The following is a 25,388-nucleotide window of genomic DNA, read 5'->3' as shown; positions in this document are numbered from 1 at the left end:
AGAAGAACTAAAGAACAAACAAACAGTGATGAACAACACAATAAGTGAAATTAAAAATTCTCTAGAAGGGATCAATAGCAGAATAACTGAGGCAAAAGAACAGATAAGTGACCTGGAAGATAAAATAGTGGAAATAACTACTGCAGAGCAGAATAAAGAAAAAAGAATGAAAAGAACTGAGGACAGTCTCAGAGACCTCTGGGACAACATTAAACGCACCAACATTTCAATTATAGGGGTCCCAGAAGAAGAGAAAAAGAAAGGGACTGAGAAAATATTCGAAATGATTATACTTGAAAACTTCCCTAATATGGGAAAGGAAATAATTAATCAAGTCCAGGAAGCACAGATTTACAGGATAAATCCAAGGAGAAACAGCCCAAGACACATATTAATCAAACTATCAAAAATTATAATTTGAAGAAAAAATATTAAAAGCAGCAAGGGAAAAACAACAAATAACACACAAGGGAATCCTCATAAGGTTAACAGCTGATCTTTCAGTAGAAACTATGCAAGCCACAAGGGAGTGGCAGGACATATTTAAGTGATGAAGGGGAAAAACCTACAACCAAGATTACTCTACCCAGCAAGGTTCTCATTCAGATATGACGGAGAAATTAAAAGCTTTACAGACAAGCAAAAGCTAAGAGAATTCAGGACCACCAAACCAGCTCTACAACAAATGCTAAAGAAACTTCTCTAGGCAGGAAACACAAGAGAAGTAAAAGACCTACAATAACAAACCCAAAACAATTAAGAAAATGGTCATAGGAACATACCTATTGATAATTATCTTAAATGTAAATAGATTAAATACTCCAACCAAAAGACATAGACTGGCTGAATGGATACAAAAACAAGACCCGTATATATGCTGTCTACAAGAGACCCACTTCAGACCTAGGGACACATAAAGAATGAAAGTGAGGGGATGGAAAAAGATATTCCATGCAAATGGAAATCAAAAGAAAGCTGGAGTAGCAATTCTCATATCAGACAAAATAGACCTTAAAGCAAAGACTATTACAGGAGACAAAGGACACTACATAATGATCAAGGGATCAATCCGAGAAGAAGATATAACAACTGTAAATATTTATGCACCTAACAGGAGCACCTCAATACATAAGGCAAATGCTAACAGCCATAAAAGGGAAAACAACAGTAACACAATCATAGTAGGGGACTTTATTAACACCCCACTTTCACCAATGGACAGATCATCCAAAATGAAAATAATTAACGAAACAGAAGCTTTAAATGATACATTAAACAAGATGGACTTAATTGATATTTATAGGACATTCCATCCAAAAACAACAGAATACACTTTCTTCTCAAGTGCTCATGGAACATTCTCCAGTAAGATCATATCTTGGGTCACAAATCAAGCCCTGGTAAATTTAAGAAAGTTGAAATCGTATCAAATATCTTTTCCGACCACAACGCTATGAGACTAGATATCAATTACAGGAAAAAAATCTGTAAAAAATACAAACACATGGAGGCTAAAGAATACACTACTTAATAACCAAGAGATCACTGAAGAAATCAAAGAGGAAATCAAAAACTACCTGGAAACAAATGACAATGAAAACACGATGACCCAAAACCTATGGGATGCAGCAAAAGCAGTTCTAAGAGGGAATTTATAGCAATACAATCCTACCTTACGAAATAAGATACAGCTCAAATAAACAACCTAACCTTACACCTAAAGCAAAAAATAAGAAAAGAAAAAGAAGAAACAAAAACACCCCAAAGTTAGCAGAAGGAAAGAAGTCATAAAGATCAGATCAGAAATAAATGAAAAAGAAATGAAGGAAACAATAGCAAAGATCAATAAACTAAAAGCTGGTTCTTAAAAAAAAGGAAAAAAATAGATGGTTCTTTGAGAAGATAAACAAAATTGATAAACCATTAGCCAGACTTATCAAGAAAAACACGGGAGAAGACTCAAACCAATAGAATTAGCAATGAAAAAGGAGAAGTAACAACTGACACTGCAGAAATACAAAGGATCATGAAAGATGACTACAAGCAACTCTACGCCAATAAAATGAACAACCTGGAAGAAATGGACAAATTCTTAGAAATGCACAATCTTCCGAGACTGAACCAGGAAGAAACAGAAAATATGAACAGACCAATCACAAACACTGAAATTGAAACTGTGATTAAAAATCTTCCAAGAAACAAAAGCCCAGGACCAGATGGCCTCATAGGTCAATTCTATCAAACATTTAGAGAAGAGCTAAAACCCATCCTTCTCAAACTCTTCCAAAATATAGCAGAGGGAGGAACACTCCCAAACTCATTCTATGAGGCCACCATCACCCTGATACCAAAACCAGACAAGGATGTCACAAAGAAAGAAAACTACAGGCCAATATCACTGATGAACATAGATGCAGAAATCCTCAACAAAATACTAGCAAACAGAATCCAACAGCACATTAAACGGATCATACACCATGATCAAGTGGGTTTTATTCCAGGAATGCAAGGATTCTTCAATATACGCAAATCAATCAACGTGATACACCATATTAACAAATTGAAGGAGAAAAACCATATGATCATCTCAATAGATGCAGAAAAAGCTTTTGACAAAATTCAACACCCATTTATGATAAAAACCCTGCAGAAAGTAGGCATAGAGGGAACTTTCCTCAACATAATAAAGGCCATATATGACAAACCCACAGCCAACATCATCCTCAATGGTGAAAAACTGAAAGCATTTCCACTAAGATCAGGAACAAGACAAGGTTGCCCACTCTAACCACTATTATTCAACATTGTTTTGGAAGTTTTAGCCACAGCAATCACAGAAGAAAAAGAAATAAAAGGAATCCAAATCAGAAAAGAAGAAGTAAAGCTGTCACTGTTTGCAGATGACATGATACTATACATAGAGAATCCTAAAGATGCTACCAGAAAACTACTAGAGCTAATCAATGAATTTGGTAAAGTAGCAGGATACAAAATTAATGCACAGAAATCTCTTGCATTCCTATACACTAATGATGAAAAATCTGAAAGTGAAATTAAGAAAACACGCCCATTTACCATTGCAACACAAAGAATAAAATATCTAGGAAAAAACCTACCTAAAGAGACAAAAGACCTGTATGCAGAAAATTATAAGACACTGATGAAAGAAATTAAAGATGATACAAACAGATGGATGAATATACCATGTTCTTGGATTGGAAGAATCAACATTGTGAAAATGACTCTACCACCCAAAGCAATCTACAGATTCAATGCAATCCCTATCAAACTACCACTGGCATTTTTCACAGAACTAGAACAAAAAACTTCACAATTGGTATGGAAACACAAAAGACCCCGAATAGCCAAAGCAATCTTGAGAACGAAAAACGGAGCTGGAGGAATCAGGCTTCCTGACTTCAGATTATACTACAAAGTTACAGTAATCAGTATGGTACTGGCACAAAAGCAGTAATATAGATCAATGGAACAGGATAGAAAGCCCAGAGATAAACCCACACACATATGGTCACCTTATCTTTGATAAAGGAGGCAAAAATATACAGTGGAGAAAAGACAGCCTCTTCAATAAGTGGTGCTGGGAAAACTGGACAGCTACATGTAAAAGAATGAAGTTAGAACACTTCCTAACACCATACACAAAAATAAACTCAAAATGGATTAAAGACCTACGTGTAAGTAAGGCCAGTGTAAGTAAGGCCAGACACTATCAAACTCTTAGAGGACAACACAGGCAGAACACTCTATGACATAGATCACAGCAAGATCCTTTTGGACCCACCTCCTAGAGAAATGGAAATAAAAACAAAAATAAACAAATGGGACCTAATGAAACTTCAAAGCTTTTGCACAGCTAAGGAAACCATAAATAAGACGAAAAGACAACCCTCAGAATGGGAGAAAATATTTGCACCTGAAGCAACTGACAAAGGATTAATCTACAGAATTTACAAGCAGCTCATGCAGCTCAATATCAAAAAAACAAACAACCCAATCCAAAAATGGGCAGAAGACATAAAGAGACATTTCTCCAAGGAAGATATACAGATTGCCAACAAACACATGAACGAATGCTCAACAGCATTAATCATTAGAGAAATGCAAGTCAAACTACAATGAGATATCATCTCACACCTGTAAGAATGGCCATCATCAAAAAATCTACAAACAATAAATGCTGGAGAGAGTGTGGAGAAAAGGGAACCCTCTTGCACTGTTGGAGGGAATGTAAATTAATACAGCCACTATGGAGAACAGTATGGAGGTTCCTGATAAAACTAAAAATAGAACTACCATACGACCCAGCAATCCAACTACTGGGCATATAATCTGAGGAAACCATAATTCAAAAAGAGTCATGTACCACAATGTTCACTGCAGCTCTATTTACAATTGCCAGGACATGGAAGCAACCTAAGTGTACACTGACAGATGAATGGATAAAGAAGATGCGGCACATATATACAGTGGAATATTACTCAGCCATAAAAAAGAAATGAAATTGAGTTATTTGTAGTGAGGTGGATGGATCTAGAGTCTGTCATACAGAGTGAAGTAAGTCACTTCTTCAGAAAGAGAAAAACAAATACCGTATGCTAACACATATATATGGAATCTAAAAAACAACCCAACAAAATGGTCATGAAGAACCTAGGGGCAAGATGGGAATAAAGATGCAGACCTACTAGAGAATGGACTTGAGGATACGGGGAGGGGGAAGGGTAATCTGGGACAAAGTGAGAGAGTGGCATGGACATATATACACTACCAAATGTAAAACAGATAGCTAGTGGGAAGCAGCCGCATAGCACAGGGAGATCAGCTCGGTGTTTTGTGACCACCTAGAGGGGTGGGATAGGGAGGGTGGGAGGGAGGGAGACGCAAGAGGGAAGAGATATGGGGATATATGTATATGTATAACTGATTCACTTTGTTATAAAGCAGAAACTAACACACCATTGTAAAGCAATTATACTCCAATAAAGATGTTTTTAAAAAAAGGTAAATCCTTTAAATATTGTACTTCTTCCCTTAGCTTTAATTACATATCTTGTTCAACTATCAAGATGATACAAAAGAAAATCCTACGGTCTTTATAATATGGTGTCTCCTAAAGCAAATGCTATAAATGGATGGAATTTTCAGGCATCTGAAACTCATTCAGCATATCTTAAATTCTCCAGTTTGCTCCAACCAAGACAGATATAAAGGTAATATGCTTTGTTTGGTTTTCTTGTAATTACAATAGATTTAAATGTTTTTTATCACCAATGTATCTTATTAATACCTTTTTAAAAAATACTATTTGGTATACCACATGAAGAATGCAAACAGGCTGTGGCGGAGGCTGTGTGTCCAAACCCCCTTCAAGGAAGACATATGAAGACAGCCCAACAGGAATCAAATGTGGAAACAAGACAGTTATAGCAGAATCCTCTAGTCAGGCTGCATTCCATCTGGCCCTCCTTGGCAGAGCCTTCTTCTCCATGGAGCATTTATCAATCAGGGTCCCAGCAAAGCAGATGGCACACTGCATAACTGAAGAGATTTTAATAAAGGGACTATTTACTAAAGCTTGGCAAGTAGAAAAACCAACAAGAGACAATGCAATACTCTCAGGCTAGCAACAATGGGGTGTGTTTTCACCCCTGGGCCTGAAAAAGCAAAGGAAAGGAAGAGTTACAGGAACCCGCAAAAAAAGATGAATAGAGAGGGCCACCTGACAGGAGTTGTGACCTTCAGGTTAGGATGGGCAGGTAAGAAGGGAGTGAGAGAGGGGAACAAATCCTCCCATTTCACACTCTAGTCACACCCCCAACCTCTAACTGGAGAAATCCAACTAGATGCCAGGTAGCAAGGATCCTACAGATGCAGTCCACACAGGTCTGCCTCCATGGACACACATCAAGGTGCGGAAGGGTGGGGCATGGATCTGGAGGGAAACAGAACTTATCCACTTCTGTGCAAGATCCTAAGATGAATGTGAAGCAAACTGCAAATAATATACAAGACATATCAAACAGTACAGTTGACTGGAGCAAAAGGTGTATGTATGGAATTAATGGAAGAAAAAGTGGAAATGGTAGAATGAGGTAGAAGTCACAAGTTAGTTTGGTAGGTAACAGGCAGCCACCGAAGGTACACATACAGGAGAGTGAGATATTCCCAGAAAATGACAGCCGTATATACAGTCTGATTGAAAGGAGCATCACTGCAATCGGAGGTCAATTAGATTATTCCTGCACCCTAAGTATTAAGGGGGTAGTAAGAAGTAAATATTAACATGCATTTCCCCTAGTGTATCCCAGGTATCTCAAAAGTCTTATCCATTTAATTCTCTCCATTTTAAACTGACAAAACTGAGTCTCAGAAAAGTAACTTACTGAAAAACAACCAACAAGTAGTTAACTGTTACAAGGACCACATTATTTCACTAACTTGTGCTGTCTTGTAAGACTTAGCAGTAGAAAAAGAAAGTGAAGAATGGAAGTTTCAGTGACAGGCCCAGATCTCCATTAACAAGAAGATCTCAGATGAGTCCCTTAACCCCTTCCTGGATCAGCTTCCTCAACTGCAAACTAAGGGAATCTAACAAAATCATTTCTCCCATCTCTGAAGTTCTCCTGTTGTGTTACCAAGACTTAATTCATCAATCTTCCCACCCTCAAACCAACCTGCCAGTGAACACCCACAGCAACTTCATCTTCAACTCATCTCTTGCTGTAGACTATCACAATTAAACCCAACTACAGTCTCTCCAATAAACCCACTTAAGCAAAACTCTTCAGTGAGATGCTATCCCTAATTAACCCAACCTGGAAGTGACAGGCCTTCTGCGATATTCTGATATAAGAAATACATATTTGGTCACCATCCCCAGTTCTTGGTACAGATCTCCTAAAACTCTTACGATTTCCTGAGTGATAGGGTGAGAGGAGCATCTTTTGTTATTCATAATAAGCCCCTTTCAAGCAAATCTGAATTTGTAGCAATGAGCTAACTCTTGGAGGAAACAGGCTGGTTGGTGTCATCCCTGATGACATATGATGTGGAGCATCTTTTCATATGCTTATTTTCCATCTGTGTATCTTCTTTGGTGAGGTTTCTGATAAGGTCATTGGCCCACTTTTTAATCAGGTTGCTTATTTTCCTGTTGTTGGGTTTTGAGAGTTATTTGTGTATTTTAGATTACAGTTCTTCATCAGGTATGTCTTTTGCAAATATTTTCTTCCAGCCTGTGACTTGTCTTCCCATTCTCTTGATACTGTCTTTTGCATAGCAGAAGTTTTTCATTTTAATGAGGTCCAGCTCATCAATTATTTCTTTCACAGATCATGCCTTGGTGTTACACCTAAAAAGTAACTGCCATACCTATGGTCACCTAGATTTTCTCCTGTATGATCTTTATTGTCGTTCAGTTTTTTAAAAATATTTAATGGCTAGTATATGCCTGGTACTCAAGCGACAATACCCTCAAGCATCCTGAAACACTGCTTTAAGAAGTTCAACTGAACAACCGTTAAGGCAGTGACTCTCAACTGGGAGAGAGCACAGCCATCATGGTATAGTATGAACGTAGTGTCAAATTTAAGAGAACAGGCATCGGAATCAGACTGCCTAGATTCAGATTCCAACTATGCACTTACTACCTGTGTGCCCCTATGTCACAACATCCTCTTCTAAAAAATGAGGAAAACAGAGGTACCCACTGTACTTCACAGTACTGTTGTAAAACTAAATGACTTACTCCATGCTTAGCATAGTGCCTGTCACACTGTAAGTGCACAATAAATGCTAGTAGTGATACTTCTAGACCTTACAAGATGGGGTTGAGGTATAGTTTGAAAAACAATATTCAAAGTTATCACTGCTACAAATTTTTAATCGTGACATTTCATTTTATTTCAGGATTTCAAGGAAGACTAAGGTATAGTCTAAAATTCTCATATTCTGTGGTCGCCTAATAAATTAAAGACTCAAAATGTGCAAGGTATGTAAGGCATGTGGAAGGTAGTAAATACAAGCCAGCAGGAAAAGTATGTGGTTAAAAATCTCAATTTGATGGAAGTAGACTGTTTTTTTTAAAACACGAACTCCCATTTATTAAAAAAAATGGTAAAAATTTTAAGTGAGAACCTCAATTCACTTAATATTTTAATATCATATTATCAGTTTTCATTTGTACTAATCTAACAGAAGAAAAGTAGACTATATTTACAAATTAATCCACAGAATTAAGAATGGTTTATTCCTCAGTGGCTTCAATAAGAATGTTTCAAAGAACACTGGCTAATAAAACAATCAAAGCATAATTCTATTTTCTGTAACTACAAAAATTACACATAGAAGAGGAATCAAAATTGAATACTACTTGTAAAGTACTTTCAGAAGGGATAACTACAGCTAATTATGTGATATAAAAACAAGCAAATAATGTCAATTATATCTCAATAAACCTGAAAATAAAGTTGTTTCCTTATTTTAAAATTAAATTCTGTCTTCCTGATCTGAGGTTCAAATTAAATCTATTTTACACTAAAATAAAAATAAGATTTTTTAAAAAGACTATACCTGACATTTATACGCCAACCAAATATATGCCTCCTATATTGGACTGGTCAATGCACAAAGCAGTCAAGGACAAAATTTTATGATTTTTGTCCAGCAATAACTTCCATAAAAATGCTTAACAATATTAACTAAGTAGTATTTTATAATACAGTTCAAATAATATATACATGTGCTTGTCTGACTTTCAACAATTACCTTTAATTGTTTCCTCCACAACTTCTACCACACGATCTATCTGTTGAACCTAAAAAGAAAACAAACTGTTAGACAAGCAATTTACATGCAGAAGAAACAGCAATTTTTGTTTATCATAACACATTTCGAAGCACACAAATGCAAGTTTTCTTTAATGCATTTGGAGATATTATAAGAAATACTCCATATTGTTTTGTGTTACAATGAAGTATGAAATTATCACTCTCCTGTCCTCCAATTATAATTGAAGAAATCATATTACATTTAAATAAACTGCCTGGAGTTCTATTAGGATAGCCTATCAACATAAACTCAACACATCCTGAGATATAAATCGCAGTTTAATTAAACTATGTATCTTCACACAGAGCTTCAAGGAAAATAGCATAATATGACAACCTACACAAAAGGATACATGCTGGTATTAAGAAGATCTACTCCAAATTTTATGCTTTATTATTTTAACACTGAAACCCCTTTTAATGAATTTCTACCATATGCCAGGTACCCCGCTCAGGTCCGTGGAATACAAAATCAAATAACAGCTCCTGCCCTAGACACAAGTGACTAAGGAAGATTTCCCAGGGTACCATGGGAACACAAAGGGAAGATAATAAAACACGTCTGAGTAATCCAGCAATGCTCCTCAGGGAACCAGGGATGGCTCTTGAGGGATAAAAAGGATTCAGATAGGAGAAGCCCACTAAGGGGATTCAGTTAGAGTGGCTACAGTTTGGAAGGAAAATGAAAAAAGCAAAGATTGTAGCCCAAGAAGCTAGAGGAAGGAGAGCAAGACAGGTAACAAAAGGTCATAAGTTGATATTTCTTCTACATTTAAAATCCTCAAAATCATTATTGTTTTATCACAAAATAGAAATATAAAAAGGAAATAAAGTAACTCATAACACTTTCCACTCCTCAGATGAAATCACTCATAACAGTTTGATGAGTAGATACCAAGTGTTAAACATTTACACATAATTCTGTTCTGTAGCGTTTTCTTCCATAACAAATTATTAGATAACAGATAAAATAACAGACCTCAGCTTGATTTGTTTTTCTATACATCATCAATACATCTAGGTCTACTTCATTCTTTTTACTAGCTGCCTACGCTCTCACATATGGATATAACATAATGCATTCATACAGTTCAGTAGCGATGAATTCCCCTACTGATGAGCATTTTTGTCACTCCTAATCGTTCATTATTATACAATGATGTTGCAATGAACTCAACTGAGACAAGAAGAACCTTTTAAAAACACTTTATTTAAAATGCAATGTCACATCTCTTTGAAATATTCTTTTGGCCTCAGTGCCTTATAGGAAATAAGGGAAGACTTGACAGAACACACTTGAATCCAGCTCTGCCTGTGACCACTCAGCCCAGCATGATGGTAGTAGTGACAATAATTATTGAGAAACTGTCAAAGGCAAAGTAAATCTCAGAGAAAGTAAGATCTTTAGTCCTAAACAAACCTACCTAACTGGAGATGGATGTGTCCACCTAGAACCACTGGAACCACTAAGTTCTGGTTTTATTAAGAGAATCCACACGGCTTCCTTATAGAATGTGATCAAACCCAGGATAACAGAGAGTTCAAAGAGGAAGAAGTAGCCAGCAGTGTCAAATGCTTCAGAGATGACAACATAAAGACTAAAATGGGTATACCTGGTTTAACAATAAGGGGGTCAATGAACCCAGTTCGGTAAAATGGTGACAGCTCATACAGACAACTCTTACAAAAAGCTGGGTAGAAAAAAGAGAAAGAGGACTCCTGATAGCTAAAAAAAAAAAAAAAAAAAAAATTGAGTATCCATGTGTTAGTACATTTAATTCTTTCTTTCCTTCTTTCCTTTCTTGTTTAAAGTTTACATGCTGAGGAGAGAAAGGCCATAGATAAAAAGGAATTGAAGAGAGAAGAAAAAATTGTTGGAGCTAGGTCCTTCAGGAAGTAGAGAGGGTAAGATCCAAAGCACAGGTAGTAGAGACACAAGGCAGAATGGGAGAGGGGCCAAGTCATCTTCTGAGACAAGGGGTTAGGAGGGGAGCCTGAAAACAGATGCTATTACTCTTGTAGAAGTCAAAGAGGATATTAAACAAGATTCCCATCTGTTGGCCTCAATTTTCTCAGTGAAATAAGAAGCAAGTTCATCTGCTATGAGTGAGAAAGCATATTGTTAAATAAGAACAGAGTGGATGTTTAAAATACCTGTTAAAAGTTTAATACCTGGTAAAAAAAAAAAAAAAAGAGATAGAAGACTAGAAACACATAAAAATTGCTACGGTATTGAGATACCAGTTGAAACTAGATACCATGAACTTTTAACAATGACTCCATGTATAGCTGTCATTTCCCTCAGGGCCCAGCAGATCTTATGTAGGAACAAAACAGTCAAATGGACTGACCCAAGGTTTGTTCATTCCATCATTTATTCATTCACTCATCATTTGTTAAACAACTAACAAGTGCCAGGAAGGTTCAAAAGTCTGGGGAAATAGCACAGAGATTTACAGGACAGATGTGAAGGATATGGAAAAAAGGAAACTATGCTGGATAACATGAAACTTTAAGTATAGGTTAGATAGATAAAGAAGAAGCAGAACCAGAAAGGAGAAATAAAGTGGCTGGGGGTTGAAGGAAGGAAGGAATGAAAGGAAAGGGAGGGTGGGAAAGAGGAGCGAGGATGGAGAGAGAGAAAGGAGAAAAGAGAATAGGAGGTTATAACCGAGTACAGATATAGGTATTTAGTATTTTTGAAGAACAGCAAGGTCCAAGATCTAGTCATGAGAACAATTTGCTGAAAGAGTTTGATAAAGGTGATAACCACTGGAGTTGAGAAGTAAGGAAATAAGGTTAGAGTGTTGGTGAGACATTCCATATGGACACTCAGATTGCCCACGATATCAGAAATACAGGTAGGATAAGGAAGGAAGAGTTGATCAAATTTCCCAGTAAATGTAGGTGAATGACCAACATATCGGTTGAAGAAAAGAAAGAATAAAAGAAGTACAATATAAAATAATTCAATAATGGAACCAAAACAAAAATGCTTTCCTATGCAGTTGGAGACATCACAGTTTAAAGGGAGTATTGCACCCAATCTCGTAGCACATGGACCGAATAAGAAGCGGGTTCCCTGGAGAAAAGTCAGAACAACATGTGGAGGGAGGAGTTAAAAGGTTAAAAAGTTGCGGGTAAGCTAAAACTGTAAAATTCTTAGAAGAAAACAAAGCCATAAATCTAGATGAATCTTGTATTAGACAATAGTTTCTTACTATTACATCAAAAGAATGAGTGATAAAAAAGGCAAACTGAACATCATCAAAATTAAAACCTCTTGGTACATCAAAGGACACTACTAGGAAAATAACAAGACAACATAGAAAATGGGAGAAGATTTTTGCAAATCATATACCTGATAAGAGACCTGAATCTAGAATATATAAAGCGCTACTTGAACTCAATAAAAAGACAAATAAGCCATTTAAAAATGGGCAAAAGATCTGACTAGACACTTCTCCAAGAAAGATATGCAAATGGCCAATAAGCACATGAAAAGATGTTCAACATCATTAACCAACCAATAAATACAAATCAAAACCACAATGGAGGAAGTGGGCAGTTACTGTTTAACATGTATAGATTTGCAGTTTGGAAAGATGAAAATGTTCTGGAGATGGATGCTGGTGATGGTTCCACAGCAGAGTGAATGTATTTAACGCCACTGAACTATACACTTAAAATTGATTAAGATAGTAAACTTTATGTTGTGTATATTTTACCATAATAAGATACTACTTCATACCCACTAGGATGGCTATAATCAAAAGGACAGACAGTAACAAATATGGGCAAGGATATGGAGAAATTGGAACCCACATCACACATTGCTAGTGGGAATGCAATAAAATGGGGCTGCTGCTTCGGAAATCAGTCTGGCAGATCCTCAAACCATTAAACCATATCATCCAGCAATTCCAATCCTAGCTGGATACCCAAGAGAAATGCAAACGTATGCCCAGACAAAACTTGTACACAAATAGTCACAGCATTATTCATACTATGCAAAACGCAGGAACAACCCAAGTCCCATCTACTGATGAACAGATAAACAAAAGGTGGTATATATCCATACAACAAAGTGTCATTGAACCATAAAGGGAAATGAAGTATTAATAATGTTAAAGCATTATGCTAAAGGCCAGAGGCCAGAGGCAAAAATCAATCAACGTATTGTCTGATTCCATGCATATGAAATGACCATAATAGGGAAATTTTCAGAGGCAAAGTAGATTAGTGATTACCTATGGACGGGTGGTGAAAGAAATGAGAGGGACTGCTAAGGAGTACTGTGTCTCTTTTTGGAGTGATGAAAATATTATAAAATTGATTGTGGTGATGGTCGCATAACTCTGTGAATATACTAAAAACCACTGAATTACACAATTTAAATGGGAGAATAGTGTGGTGTTTGAATTATATCTCAGAAGGGCTGTTATTACTGCCACCATCCCTCCCAAAAAAAGGTTGAGGGTGGTCAAATGTTCTAATGTCAAGGTCATGAAACTCAAGAAAAAACTGAGGAAATGTTCCAGTTAAAGGAGACTTAAGAGACCGGACAACTGAATGTAACTTTGGGTCTAGATCTGGGATTTTTCTCTTCCTATAAGGGACACTGGAACAATTAACAAGATCTGAATAAGGTCTGCACACTAACTGATAGTATTTTAACAATGTTAAATTCCTGATTTTTATAATTAGACTATAGTGATATGAGAATAGCCTTGTTTTTTAAATATAAGGACATTTAGAAGTAAAGAGGCATCAGGTTTACATCTTGCTCTCAAAAGGATCAGGAAAAATGTCTATATATAAAAAGAATAAGTAAATTTGGTAAAATATTACCATTCGGGGAATCTGGGTAAATGGTATGTTAATTCTTTATTTTCACCACTTTTCTGTGAGTGTGAAATTATGTCAAAATAAAACTTTAGGGCTTCCCTGGTGGCACAGTGGTTGAGAGTCCGCCTGCCGATGCAGGGGACACGGGTTCGTGCCCCGGTCCGGGAGGATCCCACATGCCGCGGAGCAGCTGGGCCCGTAAGCCATGACCGCTGAGCCTGCACGTCCAGAGCCTGTGCTCCACAACGGGAGAGGCCACAGCAGTGAGAGGCCCGCATACCACAAATAAATAAATAAATAAATAAATAAATAAATAAAACAAACTTAAAGTGTGTGCATGGGTGTGGGTGTTGAAGAGATGAAGATTTTCTTTTACCCTAATGGTCACACAGAATTGACGTGAATGCATCAATTCTGAAATGCATCAAGCTGAAAATATCTGACTTTGAAAAAGTACTTAATTATCACATTCACTTTTAAGGCAGAAAAACAGATATTGCCTACTCCTGATCAGTAATCGCTGGGTGGTGTGGGGGGAATCCAGGACTTCAAAAGGAAGGCTCTACCAAACTTTAAGAAAAAGAGAAAAAAGCATTTGATTACAAAAAGCAGGGGGGAAGTTCATTAAATGCTTTAAAGAAAATGTTGTGTCACTTCCATTTCTAGTAAGGAGGATACTGGAGGAAGCAGTGGGAGAAAATAAGAAAGAAGAGGAGACTGAAGAAAGAGAGAGAAGAGTCAGGGGAGGGGGAATTAAGTGGAAGAGGGAGAGGCTGGGAGGCAACAAGAACAGGGTGGGAGGCAGGGAGAGAAGCAAAAGCAGTCCTGAGTGAGAACAAACTCAAGATTCACATACAGTAATGAGGAATATACTGAATTCATTCTGGGAAGAAAAGGAAAGCTGTTCTTAATTAACACTATAAATTGTAGCCCTGAATACACAAGAGCTTAGTCTCTGGCATATAATTCAAATAAAATAAATAGAACAGTATCTTGTGTCCTTCAGGCACTTAGTTATAACTATACAGGAAAAAAAAGACATGCGGTATGTTCTATTACTGACTCCATATGATCTTGACAATGAAGAAAGGAGTTGGTGAATAAACAATTCATAAATAACATTAATGAGTCATTCTGCTGCAGAACTTTTAAAAGAAACCCATAAAAATATTTTAGTCAGCTATTATGAACTACTCCAAATTTATAACTCAACATATATTGAAGAAACAAACCTATACAAAGCCACCTAAAGCAAATAAAAGAGCTATTCTGAAGGTTCCTAATTGTTTCGAGCAGTGCTCTCCAACAGAACTTTCTACAAGGACGGAAATGTTTACACACTGGGCTGTCCAACATGGTAGTCACTAGCCACATGTAGTTACTGCGTACTGGAAACACAGCTAACTGTGACTGAGGAACTGAATTTTGATTTTAATTCACTTAAATATTCACCTGTGGCTTTTGGCAACCACACTGGAAAGTGCAGGTTTAGAGTATGGCTAAGACAGCTACCCAGTTTGTGATGATGTGTTAAGGAAGCCCTAGGAAACTAACACACACCTCAAACACAATTTTGCCAACTAGGCTAAAATAAAAGAGTCGTCAGAGAACAGGCTAATACTGTCCTGCAGTCAGAAGTTCAGCTTTAGTATGCACTTGAAGTATCTTTTTTTCTGAACAACGAGCAGCGAGATAAGTTGCAACCAGACTACTAATAACACCGTTGATAGTTAACATTTCTTCAGCAATTACCATGTCCCAGGCTCCGTGCTAACACACCACATGCACCATCACTTTTAATCCTCAGAACATCCCTCAGCAGTAGACACTTACTGTTATTTCCTAGACTGAGGGAACTAAGGCACGGAGGTATCCTGCTAAATTCTAGCCAAGTGGTCTTAGTATATCTAATCTAGGAATGGCACATAAGGGGCACGTTTTGTGAATTTCCCTTTTCCTTTACACACCGAGATCATTACTAACTGATCACAAAACAATATCCAACTGAACTTGGACTTTCAAGTTAACCAGGCAACAACTATTCCTCCAAACGCTCACCCACCAATCACCTCTGCCGTGCATGCATTCACTTGACAAATATCTATTAAGCACCAACCAAGCACTATGACTGTCTAGGAACGGGGGATCTAACGGTGAAAATACCAAGTCCCCACTTCATGGGCCTTACATTCTATTTGGAGGAGACAAACAGGTAAACAACTGAAAATGTTCATTTCCTATCATGATAGATGCTATGAAGAAAATAAAATCTGGGAGTGGCTGGAGGAGGAGAGAGCAATTTTGCTACAGTGGTCCAGGTCAACCTCTGGACAGGCAGCATTGATGCTGGGACGTGAACCATAAGGCAGAAGCACCAACGTGAACGTCCAGGGGGAAGAGCACATACAGGGGTTGAGAGACAGAAGTGATGGCGAATGAGGGCCATCGTGGTAGGAGATGAGGTCAGATAATCAGGGAAGGAAGGGCTATGTGAGACCTTGTAGCTCATGTTGTGCCGGTTACACTTTATATTCTACCTGCGAAAGGAAGTGTGATTGGAGGGTTAACTGAACAATCACAGTAGCATCGCTCAGGCTAATTCTACCAAAAATGTGCAAAGAGCACTCTCTATCCACATTTCTCTATTACTTGGTGTGAGTCTTTTTATACTTGTATGAATCTGGCTGGGGTTTCACTACCTCTTGATTTTATCCCAAGACACTTCAAATCCTTTCAGGAGTAACGAAGGTTAATAAATTATAGATACACATCAACGTAGATACAGAGGAACTCTCTCATTAGCTCTCTTAATTTTGATTGTACATAAATAAAGTAGGACAACCTGTCATTTCATTCTGATTAAGAAATATCAGACCAACACTTTAAAACCACCTAAAAACTCTATCAACCTTTAAAAGACAAAAATGCTTTCTTTCTATCTCTGTTAAGAACTATACTATAAAAAGCCTTTTCCATTAAATGCATGTTCAGATTTATCACTTTTACCATAATGGGAGCTTGATCCAATAATCAGCATTTGACAGGTTAAAGTTCAATACTGACTTCATGGTAAAAAAATATTTTTCTCTCTAAAAAATTTTCCTTCAAGCTGTTAAGGGAAGTCCCTACCTCTATAAATGGTATTGGAAGAGCTCAATTTCCAAATCTCTTAAATTTGGAGAAGTCCAGAGCAGGCACTAGCTAACTCTGCTGGAAGACAGATTTCTTGAATTCACAAGCCCATGAACAAGTTTACTAATGTTACACAAAAGAGCATTTGATGCTACATGTGGTTTAACTTTTTCAAAAAAACTTTCTCATCTGCCAGTACAGTTTCATCTTCTTTCACCTCTTCATTGAGAAAAATTCTTCCCCAGCAGTACAAATAGCCCTTTCATCAAAAGTTATATGACAGCACATTCCACACACCACTAAAAGCATATTTCCTACCTGAATGGTACCAGTGAGTGACGAACACTGAGTAAGAGATAAAAATTACTAAGTGAGAGATGAGGCCAGGCTAGATGGATGCCAGCAAAATGGGGATCAGTACCAGGAACTTTTCCCCCTTAAATCCAATTAAAATACCTATAAAACTTTCTCACAGGGGTTGGGGGGGGATCTTTAAGAAACTAAAATCAACACGCTAAATTCAATTACATAGAGAAACATTCTTTGGGACATTAGAATATTATAGCCATATTAAATAATAGGACATGTTATAAAGTAAAAAATTATACATAAAGTAATACTAAAGTTGAAAACAGTAGCACTAGAATAAAACAGAAATACACATTAGGGATGTAAAACATCAACTAATAAACAATGTTGCATGTAGTAGGCAGAATAATGGTCTCTCAAAGATGTTCAAGTCATGATCCCAGAACCAGAGTAAATTACCTTCCATGGCAAATGGACTTTGCAGGTGTGATTAAGATTAAACACCTTGAGATGATGAGATTAACCTGGATTATCCAGATAGGTCCAATCTATTCACATGAGTCTTTAAAAGCTGAGGATCTTTCCCATCTCCGGAAAGAGAGAGAGATCAAGATAGAAGAAGGGTCAGAGAGAGATGGCATTGCATTGCTGGCCTTAAAGATGGAAGAAGGGGGCCACAAGTCAAGGAATGTGGTGGCCTCTAAAAGCTGGAAAGGGCAAGGAAGAAGACTCCCCTAGAGCCTCCAGAAAAGGATGCAGCCCTGTCAACACCTTGATTTTAGCCCAGTAAAACCCATGCCCAACTTATCTCCAGAATCGTAAGATAATAAATGCGTGTTGTTTTAACCAACCACGTTTCTGGTAATTTGTTATGGGACATGTGAAACTCATACATTAATTAAGAAACAAACATGATAAGAGCACCATCAAAGAGGGAAGGGAAATTTTAAAAATAAATGCTGCTGGAACTGAGAACAATATGGAAAAAAATAAATGCATACTTCATATTTAACAAATATTCACTCAATAAGTATTTACTGAGCCAGACACTGTAGTAAGTACAGAAACTAATGTAAAATATGTAAAGCTGGGCTTCCCTGGTGGCACAGTGATTGAGAGTCTGCCTGCCGATGCAGGGGACAAGGGTTCGTGCCCTGGTCCGGGAAGGTCCCACATGCCGTGGAGCGGCTGGGCCCGTGAGCCATGGCCGCTGAGCCTGCGCGTCCGGAGCCTGTGCTCCGCAACGGGAGAGGCCACAACAGGGAGAGGCCCGCGTACCGCAAAAAAAAACAAAAACAAAAACAAAATGTAAAGCAGTAAAGTAATAGCAAACAGAATCCCTGGCTTTGTGGAGCTTGTAAGTGTCCACCACAGTAAACTGCAAACAGAGTGAAGAGTTGAACAAATCCTTTCCATAATTTAAAAAAAAAAAAAAAGGTCTAAAAGAAAAAGAAAATATATATACTTTATCAGACCTGTTCCTCGATCCTGGAAACGTAAATTTTAAGTTTTGAAACCACAGGAGAAATTACCCACTCATTCCCCTCTCCCTCAAATTCCAAGTTTCTAATATATCAAAATTTTAAAGGGCAATGAAAAATAATGATAAAGAGACACACAAATTTTCCCAACTTAAAATAGATTGATTCCCTGCTGTTGAGTTGTAGGAGTCCTTTAAATATTCTGGTATAAACCCTTTGGGAGATATGTGTTTTGGAAATGTTTTCTCCCAATCCCTGGCTTATCTTTTCATCTTAACAGTATCTTTGGGGGAGCCAAAGGAATTAATTTTGATGAAGTCCAATTTATCAATTTCTTTTCTTCTGTGTCCTAAGAAATAGCTGTATGTGGCTGCCTAAGAAACAGTTTCCTAACTCAAGGTCACCAAAAAAGAGGGGAAGGTGATAAAACTTTATCAAAGATATATGGATATTAAACAATCACAGAAAATATGCTCAACATCATTAGCCAACAGAGAAAACAAATTAAAACCACAATGAGATACTACTCATTCCTAGTACAACAGCTAAAATTAAACTGGAGTACCAAGCTTTGGTCAAGATGTGAAGCAAATGAACTGCTGGTGGAAATGCAAAATAGTATAGCTGTTTGGGAAAACACTCTGGCAATTTTTAAAAGGCTGAGCAGATGCTGACCATATGACCAAGCAATACCATTCCTAGGTATTCACCCAACAGAATGCAAACATAATTCACACAAAGACCTGTGCACGAATGTTTACAGCAGCTTTATTCTTCATAGCCCCAAACTGGAAACAACACAACTTTCCATCAACTTGCTAAATGGATAGACAAACTGTGATCCATACATACAGTGAAATAATTCCATACAATAAAAAGTAACAAACTATTAATAATCACAACAAATGTAAAACAGATAGCTAGTGGGAAGCAGTCGCATAGCACAGGGAAATCAGCTCCGTGCTTTGTGACCAGCTAGAAGGGTGGGATAGAGAGGGTGGGAGGCAGGGAGATGCAAGAGGGAAGAGATATGGGGACATATGTATATGTATAACTGATTCACTTTGTGGTAAAGCAGAAACTGACACACCATTGTAAAGCAATTATACTCCAATAAAAATGTTAAAAAAATAATAATAATCACAACATGTATGAATACTGAATGAGTCATGCTAAGTGAAAAAAGAAACAAAGTAACATATAGAGGCATACCTCATTCTATTGCACTTCACTTTACAGCACTTTCCAAATACTGAGTTTTTTATAAATTGAAGGTTTGTGGCAACCCTGCATGGAGCAAGTCTATTGGCAGCATTTTTCCTGCAGCATTTGCTCACTTCCTGTCTCTGTGTCACATTTTGGTGATCCTCACAATACTTCAAACTTTTTCATTATTATATCTGTTATGGTGATGTGTGATAAGTGGTCTTTAATGTCACTACTGTAATTAATTTAGGGCAGCATGAACGGCACCCACATAAGACAGCAAACTTAATTGATTACTGAAATGACAAAAAAGGATTTAGACTATCACATAAACTTAGTTGACAAAGAAGCAGGATTTGACAGAACTGACTCCAATTTTGAAAGTCCTACTGTGGGTAAAATGCTATCAAATAGTACTGCAGGCTGCAGAGAAACTGTTCATGAAAGGAAGAGTCAGTCGATGCAGCAAACTTCAGCGTTCTCTTATTTTAAGAAACGGCCACAGCCACCCCCCTTCAGTAACCACCACCCTCATCGGCCAGCAGCCATCAACACTAAGGTAAGAGCCTCCACCCCCAAAAAGACTGTGACTCACTGAAGGCTCAGATGATGCTTAGCATTTTTTAATAATAAAGCATTATTTAAAATGAAGGTATGGGGACTTCCCTGGTGGTCCAGTGGTTAAGACTCCATGCTCCCAATGCAGGGAGCCCGGGTTCGATCCCTGGTCAGGGAACTAGATCCCGCACACCCCCATCTAAAGATCCTGCGTGCCGCAACTAAAGATCCCGCATGCCCCAGTGAAGATCCCACCTGCTGCAACTAAGACCCAGCACAGCCAAGTAAATATTTTTTTAATAAAATAAAATTAAGGTATGAATATATTTTTTAGACAATGCTATTGCACACTTAAGAGACTACAGTATGGTGTAAACACAACTTTTATATACACTTGAAAAGCAAAAAGATCGTGTGACTTGCTTTACTGTGATGTTTGCTTTATTGCAGTGGTCTGGAACCAAACCCAAAATATTTCTGAGGTATGCCTATAATTCCATTTATTTGACATTCTGAAAAAGGCAAAACTATAGGGACAGAAATCAGAACAGTGGTTTCTGAGGACTGTGTTTACTGTTTGCTGGGGGTGGGAGTTGGGGGAGCTGACCACAGAAGGAGACAAGGGAAATTTCAGGTGCAACGGAAATGTTCTGCATGAAATTCATCACAGGTGATTTCATTACATGTTAATTATATTTCAATAAATCATACTTAAGATAACAAAAAAATTAGTATCAATAACATAATAATTAACATATAATGAATAAAGGGCATGTAGAAACAACCACTAGATTATACTGCTTCTGACACTTACCTTTTCACACTATCTTACCCCTACCTTCCCTCAGTCTTTCACCCTGTCATGCTGATTCTCACTTAAGCATTTCACTGAACGCAAACTCTTTCTTTCCACCCTATTTATTACTCATCTGCACTACTCCAAGCTACACCTCTTAAAATGAGCGCCTCCAAATTACACTCAAATCAGGGTGCACTTCTTGCTATTCCTTCTCCCTTCCAGGCACCCTTAAGCACACATGCTTTTCCTTAGATACGTTGCTGCTTCTGCTCAAAAGCCCTCTCTCCTTTCTCCATTCATCAAACCACTACTCATCCTTTGAAACCCTGGTCAAGAATGGTTTCAACCTCTGTGTGCCCACCAGACTTTATCCCTATGCATATTTATCATGATTATTTGCAGCTCTCCTCAGATTTTACTGTCTTTAAGGACAGACAAGTTTTATTCAGCTCTGTATCTCTAGCAAATAGTTTCATTCCAGGCACATAGCTGTGCTCAGTGTTAACTCTACTAGTAAGATAATTAAATTTTTTTTAAAATGCTAATACAGAGCACTAACTATGTGCCAGGGACCATGCTAAGCACATTATGTGTATTAAATACTTTAACCCTTACAAAACTTGGAGTTAGGTTCTATTATTATCTCCATTCTATGATGAAGAAACTGAGGCACAGAGAGGTTAAGTAACTTGTACAAGGTCACACAGCTAATAAGTGGTGGAGCAGGGATATGAACCTGTGTAACCTAGCTCCTAAATCCATGCTCTTCCTAGTATGCTAGACTACCTTTTTATAATTCAGTAGGTGAAAAATGTATACACATATAGATAAAATTAGAGGAAGCCATGAAAAAGTAAAAACAACAGATCTAGGAAGGTAAAAAAATGAATGGGCTTTTAAATCTACATGTCATTCTGTTACAATACTGCCATTTTGATAATTAAAGGTAATAAAATGGAATATGACAAGAAGAAATATCAGAAGACATGAAGTAGAGACAAATAGGAGAAGGACAGTTTCTAAAATTTTGCCCTCAATATCGATGCCACCATTACCGTGACATCATTCCATTTCATGAATTTATTTACCTTCTGGAATACAGTAATATGATAGAAATGTTCTAAAATGTATCCTCTTTCAAATGTTGCTTTATTTATACACATAATTTTCAAAATTAACATTCACGTATGAAAGAGCCATCATGCTGTCTGACTTTTCAGGATTAGAGCAGCCTGCCTGAAAAGATGTTTAAACCACTGCAAATCAACCTGGTAAGAGTCTCTGAGATAAGTGGACACCTGTGTTAAACCACATTTTTGTTCAGCTGTCCAAAGAAAATATGCATCTGCCTGCAGGGCTCACAGCTGGCACATCAGGAAGTTCTGTCATATACAAATTTTCAGCATCTAACTGTATTCTGCTTTGAATTGCATGTTTTAAAAATGTTTTTAAATGTTACAACCTGTTTATTAATTCACAGTTTATTTAGGATTTCTAGAGATATTATACAAAGACAAGCCTAATGAATCAATGCCAAGACCAATTTCAGATGCAGTCTTTATTAGCTCAGAAAACCTACACAAAATGTACAATTCTGTAAACATGCTTTCCTGTAACAGAATAAAAACCAACCTTCCTAATAAATGTCATACCTATCAATAATGACTACTATAAGAACTGAGAAATAACACTACCTTAAGCAGAACTCAAGCAAATAAATACTATTTCAGCCATCTATTCCTAACACAACTCCCAGCTGATGGACACAAAGTGTACTTCCATCTGAACCTTACAGAGAAATTCCCAACTAATCAATCTCCTCATCATCTAGGGACCCATCCCACCACACTCTCCAGAAGGTTGAAGATGTTCTAGGCTCAAATCAGATTTCTCTCCCCAAGAACTAGAATGCAAGCTCTATGGGGACAGGGATCTTTGATGATTTTATATACCGCTGCATTCCTAGCACCTGGAACGGTAGCTAGCACTTAGTAGGCACTCAGTAAGTACTAGCTGAATAGAAAAAACAATAATGTGGCAGCCCTGGGACTTAAAGCCTGGCTTTCTGAGCTCTGAAGTCTATTATTCTTTTTTGCTACCAGACTTTAAAACAGAACATCCTTTCTGGTTGACTACGCTAAAAGAAACTTTCCTGCCAAAAAACAAACTAAAGAGAAGAAAAGTAGCATTCAATAGGTATAGTCACAACATCTTGGAACTACCTACAGCTAGACACAGAGTAAACAATGTAAACAAATAAGAGCAGTGATTTAAAAAAAAAAAAAAGTGACATTGCATGAAAACTAATTCCAAGGTGAATAGTTAACCATAAGTATTTGTCAAAAGAGAAATGAAGGGACTTCCCTGGTGGTGCAGTGGTTGAGAATCCACCTGCCAATGTAGGGGACATGGATTTGAGCCCTGGTCCGGGAAGATCCCACATGCCATGGAGCACCTAAACCCGTGCACCACAACTACTGAGCCTGCGCTCTAGAGCCCGCAAGCTGCAACTAGAGAAAGCCTGCACACAGTAATGAAGACCCAACGCAGCCAAAAATAAATAAATGAATGAATAAATTTTATTTGAAAAAAAGAGAGAAATGAAAATTTTCCCTGTAAGGTAAAATGTTTCAAGATCCCGTAAAAATGAAAAAGATCTTGATTCTGCACTGATTACCTATAAATTTATGTTTTTATAAATTTATATTCTAGATATAAACTTCATTTAATCATGCTAGGGAAAAAGTTTTGGTTAAAAAAAGGTCTTTCTATCCAACACATATACGTTTTCAAATCTGTTCTTTCTCCTTTCCCGCTATAAAAAAAAACCCGGATGGGAGAAGCCTACAGATTACTGCCACCAAAGCCAGTTCTTCTGGACCCAGAGGTTGACAGGTATTACTTCTGGTTGATAGTCTGTTCTTTTCTTTCTCCATCCCACCACACAGATAATATTAATCACAACTAGATTCAGGAGACATTACGACAGATGATAATATAAAGCCCAGGAGTCAAATCACCAATTACTAAGTGCCCTCACCACACTGCTCTCTCTGATTATGGAAACGAATTAACTGTCCCATTTCTGAAGGTTGATACGGGTGGAAATTAACGTTATGATGGTAACAAATATCATTCTTCCTTATTAAACATCTTCTTAAATGCTTACTCCAGGAGCACCTGCAAACATGGGACAGACTTGTCTTTTTTTTTTTTTTTTTCCTTGCGGTACGCGGGCCTCTCACTGCCGCGGCCTCTCCCGTCGCGGAGCACAGGCTCCGGACGCACAGGCTCAGCGGCCATGGCCCACGGGCCCAGCTGCCCTGCGGCACGCGGGACCCTCCCGGACCGGGGCACGAACCCGCGCCCCCTGCATCGGCAGGCGAACTCCCAACCACTGCGCCACCAGGGAAGCCCCAGACTTGTCTTTTTAACTCAAGTGTACAATAAGTACCTTGCTCACCATCTAAAGGCAGCCTTTTATTTCGATCACTTGGTCAACAGAGCAGACCATCCTCCCCGTATGTGGCACAACACAGACAAATCCTAGCAGGAGGTGAAAACACATAATACAGTTACAGCTGGTCTTCCTTCGACTTCTATTAACGCTCTCCCATCACTGAAACTCTGTGAGGAAAATTCTGTGAAGGAATAACAGTTTTCACACAGCCTGTAAATCAACTGTGCAATACAATTCTAAACATCCTCCTAAAAACAGGTTCCCAAGTCAATGAATTTAAACACCTTCATATTTTTTTTTACACTTCAGAATTGTTTTTTCTTTGTGTAAACCAATATATTTCTTTTTTTAAAAATAAATTTATTTATTTTTGGCTGTGTTGGATGTTCATTGCTGCACAAGGGTTTTCTCTAGTTGCAGCAGGGGCTACTCTTCATTGCGGTGCGTGGGTTTCTCATTGTGGTGGCTTCTCTTGTTGCAGAGCACAGGCTCTAGGCACACGGGCTTCAGTAGTTGTAGCACACGGGTTCAGTAGTTGTCGCTCGCAGGCTCTAGAGTGCAGGCTCAGTAGTTGTGGCTCACAGGCTTAGTTGCTCTGTGGCATGTGGGATCTTCCCAGACCAGGGCTCGAACCCATGTCCCCTGCATTGGCAGGTAGATTTTTAACCACTGCGCCACCAGGGAAGCCTCTAATTCATTTCTTTACTTGACTGTAACTCACTATGTTTCAGAAGGTTTCTGATTTT

General features: G+C 37.8%; 1 protein-coding gene across 5 annotated transcripts in view; it reads right to left on the bottom strand.

Moving 5' to 3' along the window:
- The window catches only part of CDKAL1 (CDK5 regulatory subunit associated protein 1 like 1), a 649,567-nt gene that overhangs the window by 457,070 nt on the left and 167,109 nt on the right, over positions 1–25,388 (bottom strand). For all 5 annotated transcript variants that reach the window (XM_029243200.1, XM_029243201.1, XM_029243202.1 and 2 more), the window contains one exon: positions 8,788–8,836. In XM_029243200.1, coding sequence (XP_029099033.1) covers positions 8,788–8,836 — 49 coding nt within the window. The remainder of the gene's footprint in view (positions 1–8,787; positions 8,837–25,388) is intronic.

This window comes from Monodon monoceros, unplaced genomic scaffold (genome assembly GCF_005190385.1).
Source record: "Monodon monoceros isolate NGI ecotype Baffin Bay Population unplaced genomic scaffold, NGI_Narwhal_1 Super_Scaffold_3, whole genome shotgun sequence".
In the NCBI taxonomy this organism is placed as follows: Eukaryota; Metazoa; Chordata; class Mammalia; order Artiodactyla; family Monodontidae; genus Monodon; species Monodon monoceros.
Note: the sequence above shows the minus strand (reverse complement) of the source record. Positions and strands in the feature narration are given on the sequence as shown.